This window comes from Malus sylvestris, chromosome 17 (genome assembly GCF_916048215.2).
Source record: "Malus sylvestris chromosome 17, drMalSylv7.2, whole genome shotgun sequence".
NCBI classification, from domain to species: Eukaryota; Viridiplantae; Streptophyta; class Magnoliopsida; order Rosales; family Rosaceae; genus Malus; species Malus sylvestris.
The window spans coordinates 626,316-650,240 of record NC_062276.1 but is presented as its reverse complement, the minus strand read 5'-3'; the positions used below and the strand labels follow the sequence as shown (position 1 = coordinate 650,240).

At 36.1% G+C, this 23,925-nt stretch overlaps 2 protein-coding genes across 5 annotated transcripts; both read right to left on the bottom strand.

Annotated features, from left to right (window-relative positions):
* Window positions 1-7,396: 7,396 nt before the first annotated feature.
* LOC126611689 (uncharacterized) lies at window positions 7,397-8,050 on the bottom strand. Its single transcript, XM_050280068.1, has one exon. The coding sequence runs from the start codon at window positions 7,977-7,979 to the stop codon at window positions 7,593-7,595; it is 387 nt and encodes a 128-aa protein (XP_050136025.1). The 5' UTR covers window positions 7,980-8,050; the 3' UTR covers window positions 7,397-7,592.
* Window positions 8,051-20,870: 12,820 nt separating this feature from the next.
* Window positions 20,871-23,509, bottom strand: LOC126612215 (teosinte glume architecture 1-like). Of its 4 annotated transcripts, none has more exons than XM_050280573.1 (4): window positions 23,355-23,509; window positions 22,727-23,070; window positions 22,085-22,233; window positions 20,871-21,730 (listed from the first exon to the last, which is right to left on the bottom strand). In XM_050280573.1, the coding sequence occupies exons 1-4, from the start codon at window positions 23,484-23,486 to the stop codon at window positions 21,192-21,194; spliced, it is 1,164 nt and encodes a 387-aa protein (XP_050136530.1). In that variant the 5' UTR covers window positions 23,487-23,509; the 3' UTR covers window positions 20,871-21,191. The 4 variants fall into 4 exon arrangements, with proteins under 4 accessions (XP_050136530.1, XP_050136531.1, XP_050136532.1 ...); XM_050280574.1 differs by having other exon boundaries at window positions 22,085-22,221; window positions 23,355-23,507; XM_050280575.1 differs by having other exon boundaries at window positions 23,350-23,482.
* Window positions 23,510-23,925: the final 416 nt, after the last annotated feature.

Sequence of the window (23,925 nt, the reverse complement as noted above, 5' to 3'; positions counted from 1 at the left end):
AGAAATATCTCGAAAGTCGTACTATATAACGTTTCCGTTGGAACAGTCAACTTGATATAAGTGAAGCTTTGTTCAATTTGTTGGTTTAAGTTCACATACTAATTATCCACATCAAGCTTATTTTTATAATCTTTTATTTAATTTTTAAGCTTAAATATAATAATGACTTATTGTTTCTCATTTTTCCTACTCCTAATTCTTATCTCAATACTTTCTTCTAGCTCTCTTACAAGTTAACTATGTGAACTATTCTATGTTACGAGTACTATATATATATATAAGCATATATACCAGTATGGATTCATAAACGTGTACAAGATGAAATTTCGTTGAACTATTTTTATGCATGATAAGAGATTAAATTTTATTTATTTTTGTATATTCGTCTTTCACATGTATAATTTATCACCTAACATGTAAGTTTCATATACGATGACAAATATATTTTCTTAACTATTTTTTAGAAAAGTGGTTGAATTTTTATATTTAAATATGTAAATTAAAATTTTGAGTTAACATGTATAAAACAAAACCGTTTAGTACTACGGTCTAGTGGTATTTATCTTCACTAGTAAGTAAGAGGTTTTAGATTTGATTTTCACCAAATGCAAATTAGCTAAGCCCACTTTGAGGCTTAGCCCACATCTCACTCCCTTAATATATATAATATCATTTGTTAAAAAATATATATAAAGCAAAAAATTCCAAATATTTAAACCTTATCAAGGTACACCGTTCTTGCTTAAACAAACGATATTATGTACACTAAGAAAGTAGGAATGCGGGTTAAGCCTCACAATATACTAGCAATAAATGTGGTTCAAATTCACATTTGGTGAAAATAGAACGTAAGATCTCTCCCTTATAAGTAAAGAAGAATATTACTATACCGTAATACTAAATGACAGGTATTCTCTTTTGAAACATCAAGTAAAACTGAAGTAATGTGAATATTACTATTTTGTTCTAATGTAACTATTTTGGTTTCTAGGGAATGTACCGGACCCATAGGAGGAAAGTTTTATTGTTGGTGCACACGTCAAGGAACTGGCAGGTGGGAGTTGAGGAAGCTAACAAGGGTGGTGGGATATATGTGTTAAAAAGTTAATAATTTAAAAAATAAATTTTTCTACCATTTATATAAAAACACGTGATGTACCACTTGTATTATGATTACAATGAAAATTTTCTCTAACTGAGGAAATAGGATATTTTTCTGATTTTTCGGAACAAAATAAAGTTATTCTATTTAAAGGTAAATTCTCTATTTTGGTTTTAGTTATGTGCGATGGAAACAAAGTAGTCTCATCACTGGTCAGGTAGTTCTTTTTACAATTGAGTATTATTCGACATTTTACAGTGTACACTCTTATGAGTGTGTTGACCAATTACGCATTTGTTATAATTCTTCTGTTCCACATCGGTCAGATGGCTTGAGAATAAGTTTTTTAAATATAATTATTCAACTTTAACTAACATCAAGACATTTTATATTAAAACATCACACCTAACGGATTGAGCAGATGCTCAAGTGGGAACAATATCAGTGTTGTTAGAGTGGGCCCATGGTCCGTTTACTTGAAATTTAAGATGGTATCAGAGACAAGGGACGGGTCCGTACTACAACGTGAACGGAAGGATCCCCTTTGGGCCTGCGTGAATGGGTGAGCCCCGACATGGCTCCATGTAGACCAAAAGATGTCATGTGCCATTGGCCCAGCACGAAAGGGTGAGCCTCGGCTTGGCTCCACGTGGCTACTGATGTGTGGAACTTCACGTGTGACTTATTAGATGGGTTCTCACGTGCAGGGAAGTGTTAGAATTCATCTGTTCCACATCGGCCAGAAGGCTTGAGAACAAGCCCTTTAAATAGAATTACCCTACTCTAACTTACACCGATGCCTTTTGGATTAAAACCCCACACCTGACGGATTGAGCAGATGATCGAGTAGGAACAATATCTGTGTTGTTGGAATGGATCATCGCCCGTCTACCTGAAATTTAAAAGTATTCAAATTGCTCTAAAATTTTATAAATATATTTTATTTATGCAAATCTAGCCGTCTAATGAACCTTTTATACTATGATTGTTTTATGGGAGTTTTAACGAAAAGCCCACGGTACTGTTCACTTTAACGAAAAACCAAATTTTTACACTAAAAAGTCAAACCTGATACTATTCACTTTACCCTTTATTTTGTCTTTATCATTAAAACTCAAAGTTTTCAAGTCATTTTTATTAGTTTTCCTTTGTTTTATTTGTGTGTGCTATTGTTTTTTATTTTTTAAGGGATACTAGCTATAGAAGGGAGACTGCACTCAAAACATCGGTACAAATCTAATTATTTTTAACCAACTGATTACAAACCCTTTTAAATATTTTGATACATAAGATTGACTTGGTTTGGACTAATTACATAGATTGACTTGAATTGGTTTGACTTGGATTGAGCTGGTTTTTACTTCAGCCTCATTTTAAATTACCTAAAATAAGCTCATATGACAAGAAGATATAATCATGTTTGATATAGGCTGAAATTGATTGATTTTTTATTTTTTATGCAATGATATATTTAACCAAAGATGTGAGAGAATAAATTGATTATGAATTCATTATTTTCAAGATTGGGATCTAAAATTTCTTATTTATAAATTAAAAAAATCACTAAATTGTAATACTAAATAGCGCGCGATTAGTTCAATCATGTCTCTCCTTATAATCTCTTCCAAACGAGTTGCACTAACAAACTTATGGAAATTAAGTCTTATTTTACTCAGGCCAAAGCTTTTGCGTCTTCCTTTACTTCTTTGTGTTGGAAAGTAACTCTCTTTTTTGCGTGTAATGAAGAATTACATCTCTATGCACATCTCTACTTAGTCAAAAGGCAACTCCATGTTAAATTTTCAATCCATTCTTCGTTCTTAGGACGATCAATCAAACGCCCATCTGGGTAATTCTACTTTCCGTATGTTTTGTTTCTTATTGCTTCACTTGGATTCCAAAATTAGGTAAAACTAAATTTATTTATTTTCTATAAATAGTAGTTACTATTTCCTGGTGACCCGAAGATATGCTCTTCTGTCCTGATTTGGTAAAATTGGGGCCCCACAGCTAGGGTAAGCAGTAGGAAACTTTTGCTTTTGTCCCATCAAACCACGTCCACATCATTTTCCATATTTACGTGTATTATCAAATATGGAAAAATTACCCTCATTTGGAATTGGCCGTCGGTTTTCGTCGTGGTCGTGGTGGGTGTGCGGGTGACCTATCTTTTCACGACAGCCTCTCTCTGTCTCCCCTCGATCCTTCATCTGGAAACATAGGTTGTACAATACATTTTTTATGTAAGTTGTGTAATTTTATTTTTTAAGTTAGTAATTTTTTAACACACATATTTTATTATTTATATAATAATACGTAGTGTACTACTTCGTATACTAATGACACTGAAAAATCTCTTCTCTCTCCACTCGCACTGCACAGACACACAGCACACCCAAATTTTTTTTTCTGCTTTTCCCTAATCCATCCCTTTCGGCATATGTGGGAAACCCCCCTCCACCCCCACCCCTTCAAATGGGCCCCCAATTCCTGGGCTTTTTTTTGTTCAAACTGGGCTTGGATATTCTTAATCCTTTAAGTAGCTGTAACTGGTACTTGTACTAACGATGAGGCCGCGTTTGACCAGCTAGATTGCGACTTTATAATTTAGTCATGCAAATTTAGCTGTCTAATACAGCAATATATTATAAAAGTTTCGAGGGCCTAACTATGTTACAGTTGTTATAACTCATAAGCTACTTGTAAACGTATTCTTTTGCGTAAGAAGTTGTACTACTACGTTACTTATTTGCGTAAAGTACACATAGAAGAACTCTATACATCAGGTTTTCTATAATCCTCCGGAATATTGAATAGTCTTAAATTTTTAACTTAGATATTTGCCAACTTGGCGTTCGATTGCGGGGAAATTTGGAACGAGTGAATAAGGAAGAAGGAGAAGGGGAAAACGTAGTCCTGAAGTTAAGTCCTTAGAGAAAGCAAAACAGGAGTCAATGACTGCAGTTTTTGGTGGATTGGACTGCCACCGACGATGTCTAACAGGTGCCAGTCTAGTTGCTCAACATTTGGCGTACACCAAGGCTTTGCTCAGCATTTGGCATACACCATCGCATGATTTGTTTTCGGACCCATGGTCATTTTGGAGATATGCTTCAATGTTTCCGAAACAGAGGAAAATATTTTTTTATGTCATTATATTAGTAGAGAGCATTTTTTTTTCATTATTTTGGACTTCATTCTAATTAAAATTTTCACGATTTTCTAATTTTCTACCTAGTCGGAGATTCAACCAAATAGGTCATAAAAGAAAAATGTTAGGTTAACTTTATTTTACATCTTTCAAATTTAGAGTAATTTTTAAAATTGATCATGAAGTTTTGATTTTCACATGTTGCACCTTGTGGTATTTGTATCAATTTTTGTCTCCACTTCAATTGATTGTATGATAATTTATTAAATTGATGAATTTGTGAGTGTGAGACTCTTATATAATATATGTTATATGAGATAATGTGTAAGCCATATTTTGCACAATATTGACACAAAACCTCATCAATTTAATGAAGGTTTAGACATTCAAAGAGACAAAGGCGTAAATATGCAAATTCAAAACCTCAAGGTGCATTATGAGAATTTAAACCTCATGGCTTATTTTGAAAATCACAGCCGTGCGCATGATTTCTCCTTACCATACAGGAGGATGGAGCGTTAAGAAAGAGAAAGCGTTATCATTATACGAAATGCACTAGCGGCTAGTACGTTAAGATCAACCAATTGGAGAACGCGAAGCCCTCACACTTGAAGAGTGGAAGAAGTAGGTAACACTAGCTAGCACGTCTAACTCATAAAAGCAACTCCAATCCATACAAATCTATTGAGCACTAGGGGAGCCTGACTCCTTCCCAGGCCTAAATTGACTGGCCCAACTTCTGGTTATGTGACATCACGCTAACATCAGCTACTATTAAGAAATTATAATAAAAAAATTAAAAAGAAAAAAAGAAAAAAACATTAAAAAATTATACAAATTAATTAAAAATACAATTTTTTTTTTTAAATTTATAAATGCCTAATCATGTTCTTCCACTTTACCACATTTCAATATTTTCAAATACTTTCAATGAATATTTTATTATTATCTAAATTAAAATCAGTTTAACGGTAAAGATGCATTTAGACAGTTACTGTTCATTAAAGACAATTCTTGCTCACTTAGGGAATTTAATTGCCTATAGCCCAATGGGACTTTTAGGAGTGGAATTTCTCCAAGGTTGTTGCACTGCTGACACTATGAAAAGGGGCTTGCTTCATCGTGCTCACAGAAAATTAAGGAATTCTACATGACTTTTTAAGAATATTGGGTTAGTACTTTCCGTTTCCAATTAGTTTTGATGATAGTGTCTTTGTCCTTTTAATAAATCCATCCTCGTGCTAATATTATGTTTGGCGCGAATGTATGCTTTCACAGAAATGGTACGAGACGTAGCTCCTCCTAGTATTTAGAAAGTGAACCAATAAGGCAATAATTTAACATCAACTTTGAGCACCAACATAGCTGGAAATCACAGAGCTTGAATCGTAATAAGTTGCATTTGATTGAAAAGTACGTGCTGCATGTTCTAGCAGCTTATTCGATCGGCCACGGTGATAAGCTGCGGTCCGCTACCGGCCGGTTCTCCATTTCATTGATAAAATAATAGGTATGTTCCGTCTTCAAGGTTTTGGTTGCTTTGATTGAACTAACTAAAAGTGAATAAGCTAATTCGTTCTGTAAATATATATCAAGTTTTTAAAAGACGTTAGACGCTAGGCGGAAGGTGAGCTGGGGTCTAGCCGCCTAGGCGGATTTTTAATTCTTATACATGACATATATAAATATCTAGTTATACTTAAAAATTATATAATTGTATTGGAATACATAAATTGCAAAGTAAAATGACATATCGATTATAAAGTATTAGAAAATACTGAAAACATGGGGAAGAAGCACATAATGAGTGTTCATCAAAAGTATTTAACAAGTCTCTTACAATTTATTGAAAAGATAAAAACAAAATGAAAATAATCAAGGTTTTGTTTAAGTTAGTGTCACGACCTAGGTGAGTTTAGGCGCAATTTCTTAATTTTCAAATGCTTGGAGATCAAACAGGGCAATGGCCAGCTGCCTAGTGCCTAAGCGGGATTTTTAAAACAGTGGTAAATATGTATCTCTTTTTTTTCGATTGTGGAAGTTACCTTGTTCATCGATGTATATTCTTTTTCATACAAGTTGGGATTTTTAAGTTGTGTGTGATCTTTGTGTTCTGGTCGAATTTTTAACTTGAAAATTTGTGTTTTCAATCGTCAATTTAATCCTTGTGTTTTAGTGTTCGTATTTATTATTTTGATTGTTTTGCCCAATTCAGTAATATTAATGTGCTTACGTGCCGCATACGTATGAGCACAATTTAGAATAAATAACATTGATTTAGGCAAAAACGATTATGTTTATGCATCCTGATGCACATTTATCCACATCGATTCTCTCCTAATTATTAACTATTTAACCCATTTATATTATTATTCTACTAGTTAGGCAAAAGAAATCAAGATTACCAATAAGAGTGACGCAATGACCAAATTTGCCAAATTTTTAACATGAAGACCAAAATGAAAACCAAGGACCGGGAAAAGATTTTTTTTACCTCAAATTGTATGGGTAGGATCCACACCCTAAACAGGATTCTTAATTCCACTTTAGAAAGAAAAAGCAAAAGTAAAGAAAACAAATCATTACGATGTTTCATTTTCACCTATTAACTTTTCAACTAAGAATTTTAAAACTTCAATAAAAAATTCTGTCGAGCTCCTGATTTTTCATTTTTATGTATTAAGTTTTCACGCAATAATTCAGATATGTCCTAAATTCTAATAAGCTTTTCACTTCTAGTTTGAATGAAAGTCTAGTTCCTTTTTTTTTTATTTTTTTTTATTTTTTTATGTTGCCATGCATTATTCGAAAATGTACGATGATTTAGGATTTGAAACCCTCCAACGTACTGAAGAAAGCGTACACTACTTTTATTTATTTATTCTGCAGCTGATCTATCCAGGAATTAGAATTTGACTAAATCCACATCATTAATCACCAAATTCAAAATGTACACAGCACTCATCTAAATTTGGGCTGTGCATATATTTTGATTTCGTGCTTGTGATGAAGACTGTGATAACTAGTTAATTAAGATCAGGTGCATAGATGAAATCAATTATTACAAATTGACCGTTGATTCGAACATCGTATTAATCATGCATGCATGCAGTACTGACTCAGTTTTATGCCATGCTCCTAAGTAGCTTTTAAATATAGTGATACACATATATTTAAACAAATGAAAAGCACGTACATACGGTCTTGATTCGATCTCTCGACACAAATAATAAATCATGTTTATAGATTTTTATTACGAGATCGAACATATGGTAATTATACATATTGCGTGAGGGATCGTACGGGTATTGGAAACTTCTTGATTATTCCTCCTTGTGATCAAGAGTTGATCCGTTCGAGCTTGAAACGTTCTTGAACCGAGGAAATATAGCTGGCAGCCTTCATATCGACACTCTCGTCACCTGCGCCGTAGTGATCAAACTGCTGCTTAATGAGGCTGTTTTTGGTATGATGATCTGTAGCGTCTGACGGAACAATAAATGAAACCTTCTGCTTAGGCTGAGCTGCTGCAATCACATAATCCTGGCCGTGGACCATAAACCCAGAGTAAGCTGGCGAAGGAGTGGCCTGGCTCGGCTTAACCTTGCTGCTGGCCATGGCCATGCTACTATATTGCATACTTGTTGTCGAATTAGGTTTTGCAGCTCGGTAGAACGGCATCAACTTGCCCTTCATGAAACCTCTGCGTTTGCGATTCGACTCCATTAGTCGTATTCTGACTCCTTCTTGTTGCAATGTAGCTCTATCAAATGTGTTAGAGAAAGTATCTATGTTGTAGTGCAACGACTGAGGGGTCTTTATATATAACATTTTTGGGTGGGGTAAACATTGTTTTTCCTTTTTTATGTTGGAAAAAGTTGCTGATCAAGTTGAAATTAGTGCAGATAGACATGATCGATCAGGTAGTATATATCGTGGTCCTTCTACTAAATATCTGGAAGAATCATCTTTAATATGTAATTGTTCCATTCCTTCCGATGTATGGATCAATACTAATCAGTTAACAAATACTTTATAAGATATGAGAATTTTCTCTTTAATTATAGTCAAATATCAAAGAGACGGAGTAATAGTCCAACACAATATCATCCACAACTTATCCACATGCTAGCTCAGTCGAAATTGGGTTTTATCATAAAACTTCCCGGTACAATTAGAATAACACCATGTATTATCTATTGCAATTTGTATTGTCAACTTTCCAACGTCAGATTAATTTCAACAATTATACTTCTAGAGCCAATAATTATTGTTTGATTAATTGTATCCTTCACATTGGTTGGGGAGTTTAGGCAGCTTGGCAAGAGTTAGGCTGCACAGTAATAAACTAATAAGTAAGCGTTAGAATATATAAAGATAACAGAATCAGTTAAAAACTAATTAATCAAGAACTTATAGAGAGAGGCCACATATTGTCCTACATTTAAATGTGCCATTTTAGAGAATTAAGCAAGAATTATATGCTTCTCCCACTAGCTAACTTATTGCTATTAGCAGGACCGGCCCAGGCCCATTGCAGGCAGGGCGACCGTCCAGGACCCAAAAAAATTAGGGGCACCAAAATTATTCAGTTTATATATGTTTTTATAAGAGTATAAATTTTAAAAAGGTTGGTTTAATGACAAAAGAATTTAACTATAAGTAGTGGTTTTGTAATTTGAAATTAATGAGAAGGTCTTGGGTTCAAGACACCACGTGTGTTTATTTACTTTTCAATTTTTACAATTTTTTTGTTTAAAATTAACGAGAGGTCCTAAGTTTGAAATGCTATGTGCGTGTTTATTCTTTTCAATTTTAACAAATTTTTGTTTGGTTGTTAATTTATTTTTAGTTACTAGCTAGTAGCTATATGGGTTGCTATTTTTAAATATTCATTCAAATTCAAGTCTAATATTCAACAAACAGTAATGCGTAGACCAAATTTTTAGAGCAAATTTACAAATCATATGACATGTCATTATAAGGTTTAATTTAGTGCCCATTCATTACTTATACATATCAATTAAAGACTCGAAAACATTATTATTTTTTTAGTCCCATATTGACAAGGTTAGTAAATAAGAAAAAACATCTCACGATTTATACAAAAACACTTTAAAAGTTAAGATGAAAAACAAAACTCATTTATCTACTTGGAAGCCAAGAGTTTTTTGGTTTCCTTCTCTTGATACAAAATAAATTAGTATTTCTGTGTTTCAAAATTATTGAGTTCGAAATGTTTTTCTAAATATAATTTTATCGATGTCATTTATGTGAAAATAAATATTTTTCTTATGTGAAGTTAAGGCATATTTTTTAGCGTCGCCTCGGGCCTCAAAAATCTCTAGACCGGCTCTGGCTATTAGTCCATGTAAGGACATGTTTTTGATAGTGTATTAATTAGATGATTAATTTGCATATCCTGATGATTCACCAAGTTTTAAAAAGAAGTATTTTAATCAACTTTTCGTTGCTTGATCCATGAGGATAACCACATAGATTATACGTACGTCTCCAAAAAGAATAAGTGCTCGAAAGAATAATGATCGATCGTGCATGTGTTGCAGATCAATTTTCAAGAAACTGACCATGGAAAATATCGTGCAACCGATCGTCCTCGTCATCACAGATTTACGGAGAGAATATATGTATATTAGTATATAGTGGTAGCTAGCAGGCACTAGACAGTATCTCATGCTTCTTGTTTGTGTACTTGGGTCGTGGCATATGGTGCTAGAGAAGTGAAGAGCAAGCATAATTTCATGAAAAAGAAAAGGGAAAAAAAAAACCTAAGCTGTCAAACTTGCAGGGGGCATATATTTGGTGGGATAAGAACGGTGTCTTTTTCAAAGTACTCTAGCACCTCGATCTATCCACTTTCATCAGATATATGATGAGATTCAGATTTCTTTGCTTTTCATATAGCAAATAGAGAGAATTAAAACTCAGACACATGATACACACACACGATCTTAATAATACGTACTGAAGTATGAAGATAAATAAAAGGAAAACTAATGAAAAGGGTATGAAAACTTTAAGTTCTAACAATAAAGACAAAATAAAAGGTAAAGTGAATTGTACTAGGATTGACTTTTTAGTGTAAAAATATGATTTTTCGTTAAAGTGAACTAGGAGTTTTTTTTCTTAAAATTCCCAAATATAAATTGTATATATACGAGCCCTTACTTAGCAAGAATTTCGTTCTACTGTAGCAAAATCAGAATAAAGATATGAGCATTGTAGTAAAGACCATGTATTCACCATATATGTACAAAAAGATATACTATCTCTATATACAGTGGCGAAGCCACACTAAGACCCCTACGTCCTCCCCCAACCCACACTAGATCCTGATTCCGCCCATTCCTATTAGTTGTATTTTGGAGGTTAATGAAATAGAAAGAGGAGAATCTGATCTTATGATGTATACTTTAGGATATGATGGATCAAGCTGTGGTTAAGGTACTTGTAAAATGGGGATGCTTTGCTTTACTCAGACATGTGCTCTCTATGATAAAAGCTTCCACATTTCTCAACTTTTAATTTCGCGGATAAGATATTCTATTTCGACCTGATTGAAAAGTCTCCTATTCCTTTCCCTCTCTATATACAAGTTGATTTATCAGTGCTTGCTGGAATTCTTGTATATTTTCCATGTTTGCTTTGTTTTGCTATCTTCTCTTCTTCTTCCAAAAAGAAAAATTACGTACTAATAATGTAAGGCCTTCCTCCCTCCCAGTCTTTGACTCTTACTATGTTCTCGTTTCGAATTTTAAAATTTTTTATGCGTAAAGTGATCAAATATATTCAGGAACTGATAAATTGGTGTAATTGCGTTGCATCCACAACTTTTGTGTTCGTGGGTTTTCAAAGCGGTGATGAGAGACTTTGAACTTGGGTTACAGCAAGTTGAAGAAAAATACTGTATCCATCATATTAATTCACCACTTACAGTATTTTTACAGTAGTTGTCTCAAAATTCGAAGCCGATTGTAACAAAAAACAAATTTCTAAAGAAATTGAACCAAAATTTATAAATTAAGCTAATTTATGAGTGATTACCTTAACATGACAACAGATATTTCTTTTGCACTTTTTGGAATTCTCAATCGTTAAGGAATTCAACTGTCCCAATTCAAAGGCCATAACAACGTGAAATGTCCCCAAGATAGGATCTCATATTAATTTACTCAAAATCTTCTATATTAGCATGGAAGCGAGAAAAAACTTGATTAGGGGTGTCCACCAACCACGATGTTATTCAAAATGCACCTTTCTCAAAGCATGAAAACCATATAATATCATTTTTACTGGACTCACAATGGCCTTACCAGTGTTTGTGTTTGGATCAAAACTTGAACTTTGGGCTCAAGAAAGGAGTTGGCCCAAAAGGAGGCCCGAAAGGGAAGATAGCCGAAGCCCAGTCGAAGCCCAGAAGGCAGGAGAAGGCCTTTTCTGACTTGATGCAGCTCATGAAGACCACTTGCTTACCTACCCAAAGGCCAAGTGGTGTAGGCTGGTCAGCTACACAGCCCATAAAGTACTTTATGGTGGCATTACATGTAAAATAGCTGATGAGTCATCACCCTTAAACCGCATTCGGGCAAAGCTGCTGCTACCAAAGGCCAAGTCGAGTTGTCTATATAAGAAGAAAGAAAATCAAGGATTAAGGACACTCAATCAAACAAACAAATGCAAGCACAAACTCTGCTCAAAGCCAGATTTGCCTTCAAAACAAAGCTGTAGTCAGCCTTCATCCCTTTCGGGATAAACCTCTATCCCTTTCGGGATAACCCTCTCTTCAACCTTTTGTAATAGCTCTGCTACCTTGTTCAACCTCGCTGTAGTATTGATTCATCTTTTGTAATCTCTCTCTCTCTACCCCTCTAAGCTTTCAGACCTTTGACAAAACTACAAAGATAGGGACCTGCAAGACGAGCAACCTTACCCGATAAGGTTTAACCTTGCCCGACCTTCTTTGCTTTAGTTTTGTCTTTTCAATATGTTGTATACTTCCAGTTATATGCAAGTTATTTCTAGCAACATGATTATTAAGAGGCTTTCTCAGTACTTGAATCCGATTTGAATATATCGTCAGTGTTCAAACCAGATCCAAGTTCTAAGCCCTCGGGCATGTAAATCTGATCAGTTAAAAGTCCTTGGCCTCAAGGCATAAAAAAGAACCTTATGTGGACTTAACCCATCCACGACAGTCCTTGATAAACGAGAAGTCCGAAGTTACTTGGGGCGCAAGTAATCAACCTACCTTCTAGTTTTCTTTCTATTATGCCATGATTATCATAGAACGCTTGAGCATGGATGGATTCTAATGGAAAGCCTCAAGGCCTACACCTAAGGCCCCACAAAGGCATCCATTTGGATTCATTCCATTCAGCGACCTAAAGAGTCTAATTATAAGAATGAACTCTGATGGGAAGCCTCAAGGCCTACACCTAAGGCCCCACAAAGGCACATATTTGGGTTCATCCTACTTCTTGGATTCGGGTAATCAGAAGTATAATAGTTAGAAAACTCCTACAATCACGAGAATGAATATGATGCGTTCGAGCACTAGTTTAGTTATTTATGGGAAGCCTCAAGGCCTACACCTAAGGCCCCACAAAGGCACTTGTTATAACTAACACGGTTTCTTAGATACATACATACATACAACTAAAGCACGACTGCTATTTTACATCTGCCATGCTAAAGATGGCAGTGGCACGCCTGAGCACCTAAATGTTAACCTTGATTGTGAGCCTCAAGGCCTACACCTAAGGCCCCACAAAGGCACCTCTCAAAGTTAACGTTGTCCTTCTCTTTCAGCCTTGCCCGACGAGACTTGCCCGACAACGCCCGACAGCGAAGCAGAAGCCCGACAGCAGCCCTCAACCGGCGCCAACCTCCAGGGGAGCTGTGTGCTTGTCGGCCAGGAAACATCCCCGACGGAAATTCCTGCCACGAACAGTTTGTGTTTGGCTCATACACTCGTGAGTAATTATGAGTTGTGTTGACAACAAGTGAAGACCATGTGAACGCTATCAGTTGTGGCAAGGAAGTCTTCGTTCAAGAAAAGACATTATCACTACCACAAAGAAAGTTGGAAGCATGTCTTGACTTTGTGGGGTGCAAAGTCTGTTGCATGCAATTGTGCATGCTTTCTCTTCTATGCATTACATAGCAAAGAGAGAAAAGGGTTGCATGCTAGGTAGGCTAGGTGTTGAATATGCCATGTGAACTCAAGACTTTTTTGTCTTGATTGTTGGCATAGTTGTTAGTTTATGCCTGTTGGAGAACAATTCAGAAATAAACAAAAATAACAGAAATTCTAATATTTTATTAACCAAAATATACTTGCTATACAAAAAGAAAATTACACAATAAATACAGAAATTAATGTTACTAATTTGATTACAGAAGGTAGAGGCTAGCGTAAAAGCTATGTCCTTCGAACAGTATTTTCGTCCCACTCATGTGCTTGTGGTTCTATAACATTTGCTCGACCAGGATTCAACTACCTAATTCTACAATCCGCACTGGATTCTAGAACTCTAGCGAATTTGCTTTTTGTGTGTTTACTCTCTAGAAAATTCGTACAGAAAGAAAGAGCAAGAAAAGATAATCCATTTGGAAACTGTGATTGCAAATATATAGGATGTTTCACACCCTTTCAAATACTTGTTCAGTGTATTTGAAGGTACACAACTCTTTCTAAGAGCTGTGTCTTTTAATCAAAATGTTTTTAATTAATAAATTAATTAAAAACTTAATCCGAAAATTAAAATTAATGAATCAGATTAATTTTAAATTCCAAGGCCCCAAGGCCCTTGTCTTGATTAATTAATATTAATTGTATTTATGCTATATTATACAAGCTTAATCCACACAACCATAAGGCCCAAGCCTTCAATCCATTTCCAAATGGCCTATGTTGTAATTACTAGACTAAGCATTAAATCTATATAAAGGCCCTTGGGAATCTTGTTTTCCCCAATGTGGGACAAGAGTCTCAAAACTTCCAACAATACCCCACATTTTGAGACAACTATTTGGTCATAGAGAAACTGAGACACAAGAGTAGACAATGGATGTGACATACATCGGGAAATGTGTCTTTTGGACTTAAACCTACCTTAGTATATACTTATCGGATTTACTAGAGGACGCAGTGAATATAAAATCTTGAACTGTTCATCTCCGCAGTAAACCAAGACAATAAGCAAAACATATGTCACACCAACACATCGCAAAATCATACGTTTGTGTTCATTTTGGTCCTGAACAAATCCTAGATTCATGAGAGCTTTAGAGAATGTAGTCATGTAATTCTCATAAATGCGACCCCACATTTACTATCATATAGGTGATATTGATTATGAATAGGCTGCTACTATTCTACTTGATTTACAAGTACCAATATCATTAAACTAATGTATCATATACCATCAGCAGTCACCACACTTCTTCCATCATAGGAATGGGTATGTAAGTGTGTTTCTTCTTGAATCTAGCCAAACCAGTTTGCCTATTAAACCTAGACCATGGGATCTCCAATCAACTAAGTTTAGGCTTCCGTTTAGCAATTTCATTTTACTCTATTGGCCTTAAACCCATTCCCCTCGATGTATGCTTAACTTGCTCTCTAGATAAGCCTTTAGTAAGCGGATCCGCAATATTATCTTTTGACTTAACATAGTCAATAGAAATTACACCACTAGAGAACCATTGCTTTATTGTATTATGCCTTCGTCTAATTTGTCTAGACTTCCCATTGTATACACTATTTTTAGCTCGATATTGTGCAGCTAAACTATCACAGTGTATACATATTGCCGTTGCAGGTTTAGGCCATATGGGAACATCTTCCAAAAAATCTCTTAGCCACTCAGCTTCTCCTCCAGCCATATCTAGAGCTATAAATTCCGATTCCATAGTTGATCGGGCTATGCATGTTTGTTTGGAAGATTTCCAAGATATTGCTGCTCCTCCCAAAGTAAATACATATCCACTTGTGGATTTCGTATCAGTACTATCCGATATCCAATTCGCATCAGTAAATCCTTCAAGCACAGGAGGATACCTCGTATAATGCAATCCATAATTCATTGTATGCTTTAAGTATCTCAAAACTCGAATTAAAGCTTCCCAATGATCATGCCCATAATTGCATGTCTATCTACGCAGTCTACTTACGGAGTATGCTATATCAGGCCTTGTACAGTTCATAATGTACATAAGGCTTCCAATAACTTGTGAGTATTCACGTTGAGATATAGCATCACCTTTATTTTTCTTAAGTTTGCTATTGGCATCAAAAGGAGTAATTGCATCTTTACTTTCCAAATGACCATATTTCCTAAGTGTAGCTTCTATATAATGGGACTGAGTAAAAATATATCCTTCTTGGTTTCTTTTTATTTTTACACCAAGAATCACATCAGCTAGTCCAAGATCTTTCATATCGAATTTTGATTTCAATATCTTCTTGGTCCAATTTTTTTATCTCTTTGTTAATTCCCATTATAAGCATATCATCTACATATAAACACAACATAACGCAAGCATTATTTTGAGTTTTTGTGTAGACACACTTATCACACTCATTTATCTTAAAACCGTGTGTGATCATAACATGGTCAAATTTTTCATGCCATTGCGTTGGAGCTTGTTTAAGCCCATATAGTGATTTCACAAGTTTACACACTTTGTGTTCTTTACCTTTAACTACAAACCCCTCGGGTTGTTCCATATATATTTCCTCATCTAAGTCTCCATTTAAGAACGCAGTCTTTACATCCATTTGATGTATTTCCATGTTATGGAGTGCAGCTATAGCAATCAATAGTCTTATTGAAGTAATTCTCGTTACAGGTGAGTATGTATCAAAGAAATCCAAACCATGTTTTTTACGGTATCCTTTAGCTACCAAACGAGCCTTATATTTGTCAATTGTACCATTTGGTTTTAATTTCTTCTTAAAGATCCATTTGTACCCAATTGGCTTATTGCCAGGGGCAAATCGACTAATTCCCATGTATGATTTTCAACTTCTGCCTTATATGTCTTAAACATATCCAAGGTCTCATATTTGCTATGAAGTAAATAAACATAACAATACCTACTGAAATCATCTATAAATGTTACATAATAGTTCTTTCCACCACGAGTTGGATATGATCTAAAATCACACAAGTCACTATGAATTAAATTTAACAAATTATTGGATTTTTCATGCACTGATTTAAAGCTTTGACTTGCAAATTTCGATTCTATACAAGTTTCACATTTAACATTATCTAGATAATCAATTTTGGGCATCAAACCTAAATTATGCATTCTAAAAAGAGAATGAAAATTTACATGTCCTAACATAGAGTGCCATAAATTAGACGAATTAACAATATAAGCAGAAACATTATTTATTTCATTCATAGCATTAGCAAGTACATTTAGTTTGAATAATCTATCAGCAAGGTAACCCTTCCTTACAAACATTCCCCCTTTAGTATATACAAACTTATTGGACTCAAAAACTAGTTTGAATCCCTTATTACCAAGGATAGGACCAGAAACAAGATTCTTCCATTTATCGGGGACATGCAGCACGTCAAGAAGGGTTAATTCCTTTCCAGAAGTGGAATTCAGAACATACTTCCCTATTTCAGCCACAACAGATGCGGATGCATTTCCCATAAACAGCTGTTCGTTTCCCTCGATTTTCTGGTACGAAGAGAACATATTTCTGTCACCACATACATGGCCAGTTGCACCGGTATCTATCCACCAATCAGCGTGGTCAGATACAAGGTTGATTTCAGAAATCATTACAGCCAGTGCATCCACATTGTTTTCAATCAGGTTTGCGCGGTTGTTGTTGCCTTGATTTCCAGGACCTTGATCCCTTCGATGGCGACATTCTTGAGCCCTATGGCCTTGCTTTCCACAAACCCAGCAACTTCCCTTGATTTTCTTGAAGTCTTTGCCTTTCGCACCAGGGATAAAGTGGCTTTCCTTCTTCTTAGTTTTCTGGAATTTCGACCTTTGCTTTGATGAACTTCCTTCAACAACATTCGTCTTGGCTTTCATACTCAAAACCATACCCTTTTCATTCTTTCTATTATCTTCCTCAATTCTCAGCCTTACAATGAGATCCTCAACAGTCATCGCTTTACGTTTGTGCTTAAGATAACTCTTGAATTCTTTCCAAGAAGGTGGCAATTTTTCTATAATGGACGCCACTTGGAAAGACTCATTGATTACCATCCCTTCAACATGAATGTCATGGATGATTTCTGGAGATCTTCAGTTTGAGAGACAACAGACTTGGAATCCACCATTTTGTAGTCCAAAAATTTGCCCACGACAAATTTCTTTGAACCAGCATCCTCGGTTTTATATTTTTTCTCAAGTGATTCCCAAAGTTCCTTGGCTGTTTTGAATGCCACATAGACATCATACAACGAATCATCTAATGCATTGAGAATATAGTTTCTGCAGAGGAAATCATTATGTTTCCAGGCATCAATGGCCGTTAAAGTTTCTGCAGAAAATATATTTTCTCCATCTGCAGTAGGCTCAGTTTCACGCAAAACATTAGCCAAGTTCAGTGTTGTCAAATAAAACAACATCTTCTGCTGCCATCTTTTGAAATCTCCGCCCTTAAATTTCTCAGGCTTCTCATAATGAGGTTTAGTTCCTGATTGTTCCATATTGTTCGAAGATTATTGGAGAACAATTCAAAAATAAACAAAAATAACAATAATTCTAATATTTTATTAACCAAAATATATTTGCTATACAAAACGAAAATTACACAATAAATACAGAAATTAATGTTACTAACTTGATTATAAAAGGTAGAGGCTAGCGTAAAAGCTATGTCATTTGAACAATATTTTCGTCCCACTCCTGTGCTTGTGGTTCTATAACGTCTGCTTGATCAGGATTCAACTACCTAATTCTACAATCCACACTGGATTCTAGAACTCTAGCGAATTTACTTTTTGTGTGTTTACTCTCTCGAAAATTCGTACAGAAGGAAAGAGCAAGAAAAGATGATCCATTTGGAAATTGTGATTGCAGATATATATAGGCTGTTTCACACCCTTTCAAATACCTGTTCAGTGTATTTGAAGGTACACAACTCTTTCTAAGAGCTGTGTCTTTTAATCAAAATGTTTTTAATTAATAAATTAATTAAAACTTAATCCGAAAATTAAAATTAATGAATCAGATTAATTTTAAATTCCAAGGCCCCAAGGCCCTTGTCTTGATTAATTAATATCAATTGTATTTAGGCTATATTATACAAGCATAATCCACACAACCATAAGGCCCAAGCCTTCAATCCATTTCCAAATGGCCCAGGTTGTAATTACTAGACTAAAACATTAAATCTATATAAAGACCATTGGGAATCTTGTTTTTCCCAATGTGGGACAAGAGTCTCAAAACTTCCAACAATGCCTATAACTAGCATGCAATATTTGTGCATTAGGCTTGCCGAGTGACAGGGTAAGCATCAGAGAATTATCCAAGGTGGAGAGCATTCGGCTCTCCCATGGGAAAGGTTGAACATGGGTTGAGAGAAAATCAAGAGAACTAGAGTGAAAAGATCTTCTAGTGAAAGAACTCTTGTGGTAGAGTGAGGTTCTTGAAAAAATTATGTGAGTAGGTGTACAAGAGATTTGGGATTGGATTATGTCGATTTTACTCATGTGTAACTTGTACTGTTATTCTCATGGGTGCGTTTGGTACGTGGGATGAGACGGAACAGAGTGGGACGGACGCGTTCCGTCCCACGTTTGGTGCGCTAAAATTACGTGGAACGCGCGTCCCACGGAACGAAAATGGGTTAGATTTTGGTTCCCCCTCCCTACTGGAACGGGTATTTCCATCCCGTGGGACACAAAATTATATATTTTTTTTACAACAATACCCATCTTATTTTTCATTAATTACATTGTCTACCTCTCTTTCTCTCCCGTAACCTCTCTCTCTTCTACCCTTGTCTCTCCCGTAGCCCTCATCTTCCTCCACCACAAACCCAGTAACCCAACTGCTAACCCAATCCCAGCAAACCCATCCGACGACGACAACGTCACCATAACAAACCCTCTTCTTCTACGGCGCTGTCTGGCGTCAGGAACATGACCCGCATCTCGTCATCTTCGTCCGTGTAAGCGAGGTGGATCTGATCCGGAACACGACCCGATTCGAAGCTAAGCTCGTCATCTGAGGTGGCGAGCAGGTGGGCGATGCCGGGGAGGGGGTTGTGGTCCTGGTCGAGGTGGTTGGGGTCGACCTCGGACTCGTTCTAGCGGAAAATCCAGAAGGAGTAGTTCAATTAAAGATTGACCAGAGGGAGAGAAATGGAGCCCGACCCAGATTTCCATATGGGGGCGGATGAGAGGAACTTTATAGTCTATAAAGTTGTCGTGGTGGGAGGAAGGGGGCGAGTAGATGCTGAGCCAGTCGAGTCGGGAGGGCGAGTCGATGCCGGACCATTAGATTAGGACGGAGTCGCCTGATTTGGAGAGGGAGGTTGGGGAGAGAGAGTGAAACAGTTTGGTGGGTCGGAGGGAAGAAGGTGTACAAACAAGGCTAAGTTAGTCATTTAACACGAAATCTGAACCGTTCCGTCATATGCATACCAAACATAACACGAACCTCTATTTCGTTCTGTTCCATCCCGTCTCATCCCGTCCCGTCCCGTCCTGTTCCGTCCCGTCTGCGTACCAAACGGTACCATAGTGAAGAGCAATATCTCTCTGGAGACGTAGGTAGGTTTTTTCCAAACTTCGTAAATTTCTCGATGTCTTTAGTTATTGTATTTTATTCTATACAACTGTGAATGATTTTGTGAGGTTGTAATCTAAATCTCGATTCCGCACAAACAACAGGCCAAGGCACAACACTTACCAGTGTGAGAATTACTCAAATTGGACAACACTAAATTTCCCTCTATGTAAGCTGACTAAAGGAGAGTGCATTTTGTCAAAGTTTTGGGCTTTCTCCCTTTTCCCTTAGTTTTCGGCCTTTTGTAATGAAAATGTTGAAAGGGGTGTGCTATCCACATACCCCTTACTTATTACACACACCTTATTAATTTATGTCATTTGATATTCTTCAATTCATCTAATCCAACGGCCAAAAATTAAAAGGGTATGAAAGAAGTAAAAAATGATGTGTGGATATCACATCCCATGTTGAAACACAATGTATTCCACAGAGGAAAAAGGCCACAGCAAAAATGTTACCACGCTCTTTTGTAATGATTAATTTGACTATAGTTGGGATCGTTTGGCAGCAATTGCTTTTCAGACGTCATTCAAGATGATTGCTTAGTTTGAAGTCAATAACTCTTTGAATTCCTGCCTCAACCATGGGATGATATTGCTTTTCCATAACAAGAGAGGAAACCGTAGTGGGATATCATGGGAATATAACTTCGGCACTACATTTTTGCTTTTTTGACGCTCTTTATTTTCTTCATTTGATTTTCTTTTGATTTATTCAATTTAAATTCTAGAAATAAACACGGTGTTCATATTAAAGAGTGTGGTCACATTCAAGGAATAAATATGCTATTCTGCTCGGGTTAGAGAAAAGGAGTACGTCGAAAATTCCAAATATCATCAACCTTCACTCCACAAAGTTTGATTTACATATGTATGTAATCAAGCACAAATCAAACTAACTTTTCATCTCCTCGTTTGGAAATCAAATGGAAGAAACAAAAAATTTCGTTTCCATAAAACACAAATAATTCAAAGCAAATAATTTTTTGTTTCCACAAAACACAAATACTTCGAAGCTATCAAATGGTTGGGAGTCTTCTACAGTTGACTTCTCCCAGATTATTAATCAACATCAGAGAAACTAGTAAAGTACCAAAAACACAAGCTACTCCAGTAAAATTGGAAGCATTTGCACTCAGTTGTTCGAAAAGCCATCAGGCCCCGGAAGAAACATCATTTCTGGAATTACAGTCCGGTCCTCCTCATCATGTGAGCATGAGAATTCAGAGAAACCGCGGTTCATCTGAAGTATCGGGTCGAGGATCTGACCTGGATGAGTAGTGGTGACAGTGGACCGAGCCAAGTGGTTTAGGCCAGTAACTGGATTTTGTGTTGGATGTGATGACAGAAGATAGAGAGCACAACCCCTTGTGCTTTTTGGCGAGCCAGCAGCAGCAGTTATTGGAAGCGGCTGCTGCTGGCACGTGAAAGCTTGAGGGGCTGCTCGGTTGCCTGCAGCGGCTTTAGGGTCACTTGCTTGCAAGAAAATAAAAGGTTCGTGTCCTGCTCCGTTGAAGGAATTGGGAGGCTTTGGCTCGTCAGTAGCACGCAGCCACTGGTGGTGGCGGTTGGAATGCATGGATTCTGCTCCTTTTTTATCCTCCACAGGCCACATACATCTCAAATTAGTTGTTGCACATACTTGTGGATTACTAAATTGCAGGATTCTCGTACCTGAATGTTAGTTAAGAAATAGAGAGGCATAAATAACAATCCCACGAGGCAATGATCATTAATAATGATTACCAAATGAATGAAAAAAATAACGATTCTGTGTGCACAATGTCTCAGTGGATATCGTATCGATAACTTGTCGATAAATGATGCCAATAATCTGTTCTGTTATAAGAACGGTGTGTCAGTTCTCTCAAGTCTCAATTCCCTTTTGTTCTAAACCAAGAGTTAATCACAATTTAGCAAAATAAATCCAATTCTGAAAGTATCTATCAAAACTGAAGACAGCCAAAAAAACATAGTTAACTAGTCCTAATTAAACAATTCAAGTGATTTGGTGCATGGACTCCATACCCTTGTAGGTGGGGAAGAAGTTGTGGGAACTGAAATAGAAGGATTCCGGTTTAGGTTTCCGCCGGCGCTGGTTGTGTCCATTGAGACGTTTTCTGCAGCTCTTCTTCCCATCGTCAAACTCCACCAGAGAATGGACTCTACAATCACATCTAAATATTGTGACTCAAACTGAAAACGAAGGTAGCTTCTTTCTTAGTCAATTTTCCAAAAAACCTAGCAGACAATATATATAAAACAATGAAAAGGCATACGAGAATTCATTTTAGAAAGATACCTCATCACATAGCTAGCTTCAAGCCTTGAACCTCACTCAATGAATTATTCTCGTTTGAGACTGCTTTTCTTAAAAACTTCTATATAAGTGTCATTGTTACAAACATGTAGAAACTTTTATTAAAAATCCAATACTTTTCCAGAAAGTATGTCTACGACAGCTTTTAATTTTTTCCTCACATGCAGTCAGAGTTTTCAAAAAAAAATTCCCATGTAGTTGGGTTTTTAAATTTTAAAAATTTGCTTTTACCCATGACAAAAGTAATCTAAAACATACCCTTGCTATCAAATTTAAATAAAACAATTAGATTGTATTTTTTACAAAAAACAATTAATTAAGCATGGTGAACTGATAATATATATATGCACCTGCTGCACTGCTGGCAGAATCGTTTCTGTTCTCCCTTTACGACGACAACAGGGGTCTTGGAGTGGAGCTCGCAGACTCTGTGCCGCCGATGATATTCCCGACAACGGCTGAGGTCCGCCCTGCAATCGTCGACCAAGCATAGAACTTTCAGATGATCACTTCCATTCTTACTGCCATTAATCCTTCTCGACGATGAGAGCTTTATTGAATCCTCCTGCAATTTCTTGAATTCCAATCCTAGAGATTCAGCTGGTCGATTCTTCATCTGGGGTTGTGAGATGCTGGACCCCACCAGAGCATCAAGGTCGCTGTCCTTGAAGTCCCACTCCATTGCTGCTCTGATCTGCCGGAAAAAAAAAATCAGAGGAATTAAATTCCAAGAAATTGGGTTGAGTTTTGGGGATACTTTAGCGCTAATGAACTATGATTATTCTGCTCCCTCCAATACAAGGAGGGTCAAAGGATTCGTTGCAAAGTGAAAAACCCAGGTTGGAATTATATAAATTTAATCCCCTCCACTAAAAGACTCAGAGAGAACATAAATTATAAATTTCCCCATAATTACCGACTTTTATTGTTTAAACACTAGAAATAGAGCAGATAAATCAAAGGAGGACCACACCAGACCCAAAAAATCAAGGGAGGACCAGCTGAGGCAGAGAGTTTTTGGCTTGTTTTTGCTTCTATTTTTCTGTTTGTCCGTTGTTTATCGGCCCAGTTTGAAGCTTTTTTAAATTTTAGGAGTGCAAATAAATACATAGTTTAACGAACAAAAGTAGTATAATATTGAAGATAATTAGAGGGAAAGGAATGGTAGCGAAAGAGACAGTATCTTATTGCTTTTCAGTACATTGGCTAATTTTTAATGATCAACATGGAGAATAGAATAGTGTTACTAATGTGAAATTCCCTCGAAAACTAAAAAGTTCTGTGTACTCAAACACTTGTTATGTGACATATCGTTTTATGATATGAGTGAACGATATAATTATATATAAGATTGTGTTACCAGTATATCGAAAAATCTATTATTGAAAACTTGTATTCAAATTAAAATTTAATAATGCTTTTTATACTTGTAGAATTAAACACGTTAGATATGAGACACACGTGTATTAGCGGGTGTGTATCAACAATGTTATATTATGTGTCTAAGCAACATTTCTCTGTAAATCATACAAGCGTGTGGTTTTACTCG

What these genes read in the sequence shown, in the direction of transcription:
- LOC126611689 (XM_050280068.1), bottom strand. Translation starts at nt 7,979, where the DNA reads ATGGAGTCGAATCGCAAACGCAGAGGTTTCATGAAGGGCAAGTTGATG.
- LOC126612215 (XM_050280573.1), bottom strand. Translation starts at nt 23,486, where the DNA reads ATGTATTTATTTGCACTCCTAAAATTTAAAAAAGCTTCAAACTGGGCC. An exon ending in GTCCTCCCTTGATTTTTTGG is followed by an intron (nt 23,071 to 23,354) that starts GTCTGGTGTGGT and finishes TTTTTCCGGCAG; the next exon opens with ATCAGAGCAGCAATGGAGTG. An exon ending in TTCTGCCAGCAGTGCAGCAG is followed by an intron (nt 22,234 to 22,726) that starts GTGCATATATAT and finishes CACAATATTTAG; the next exon opens with ATGTGATTGTAGAGTCCATT.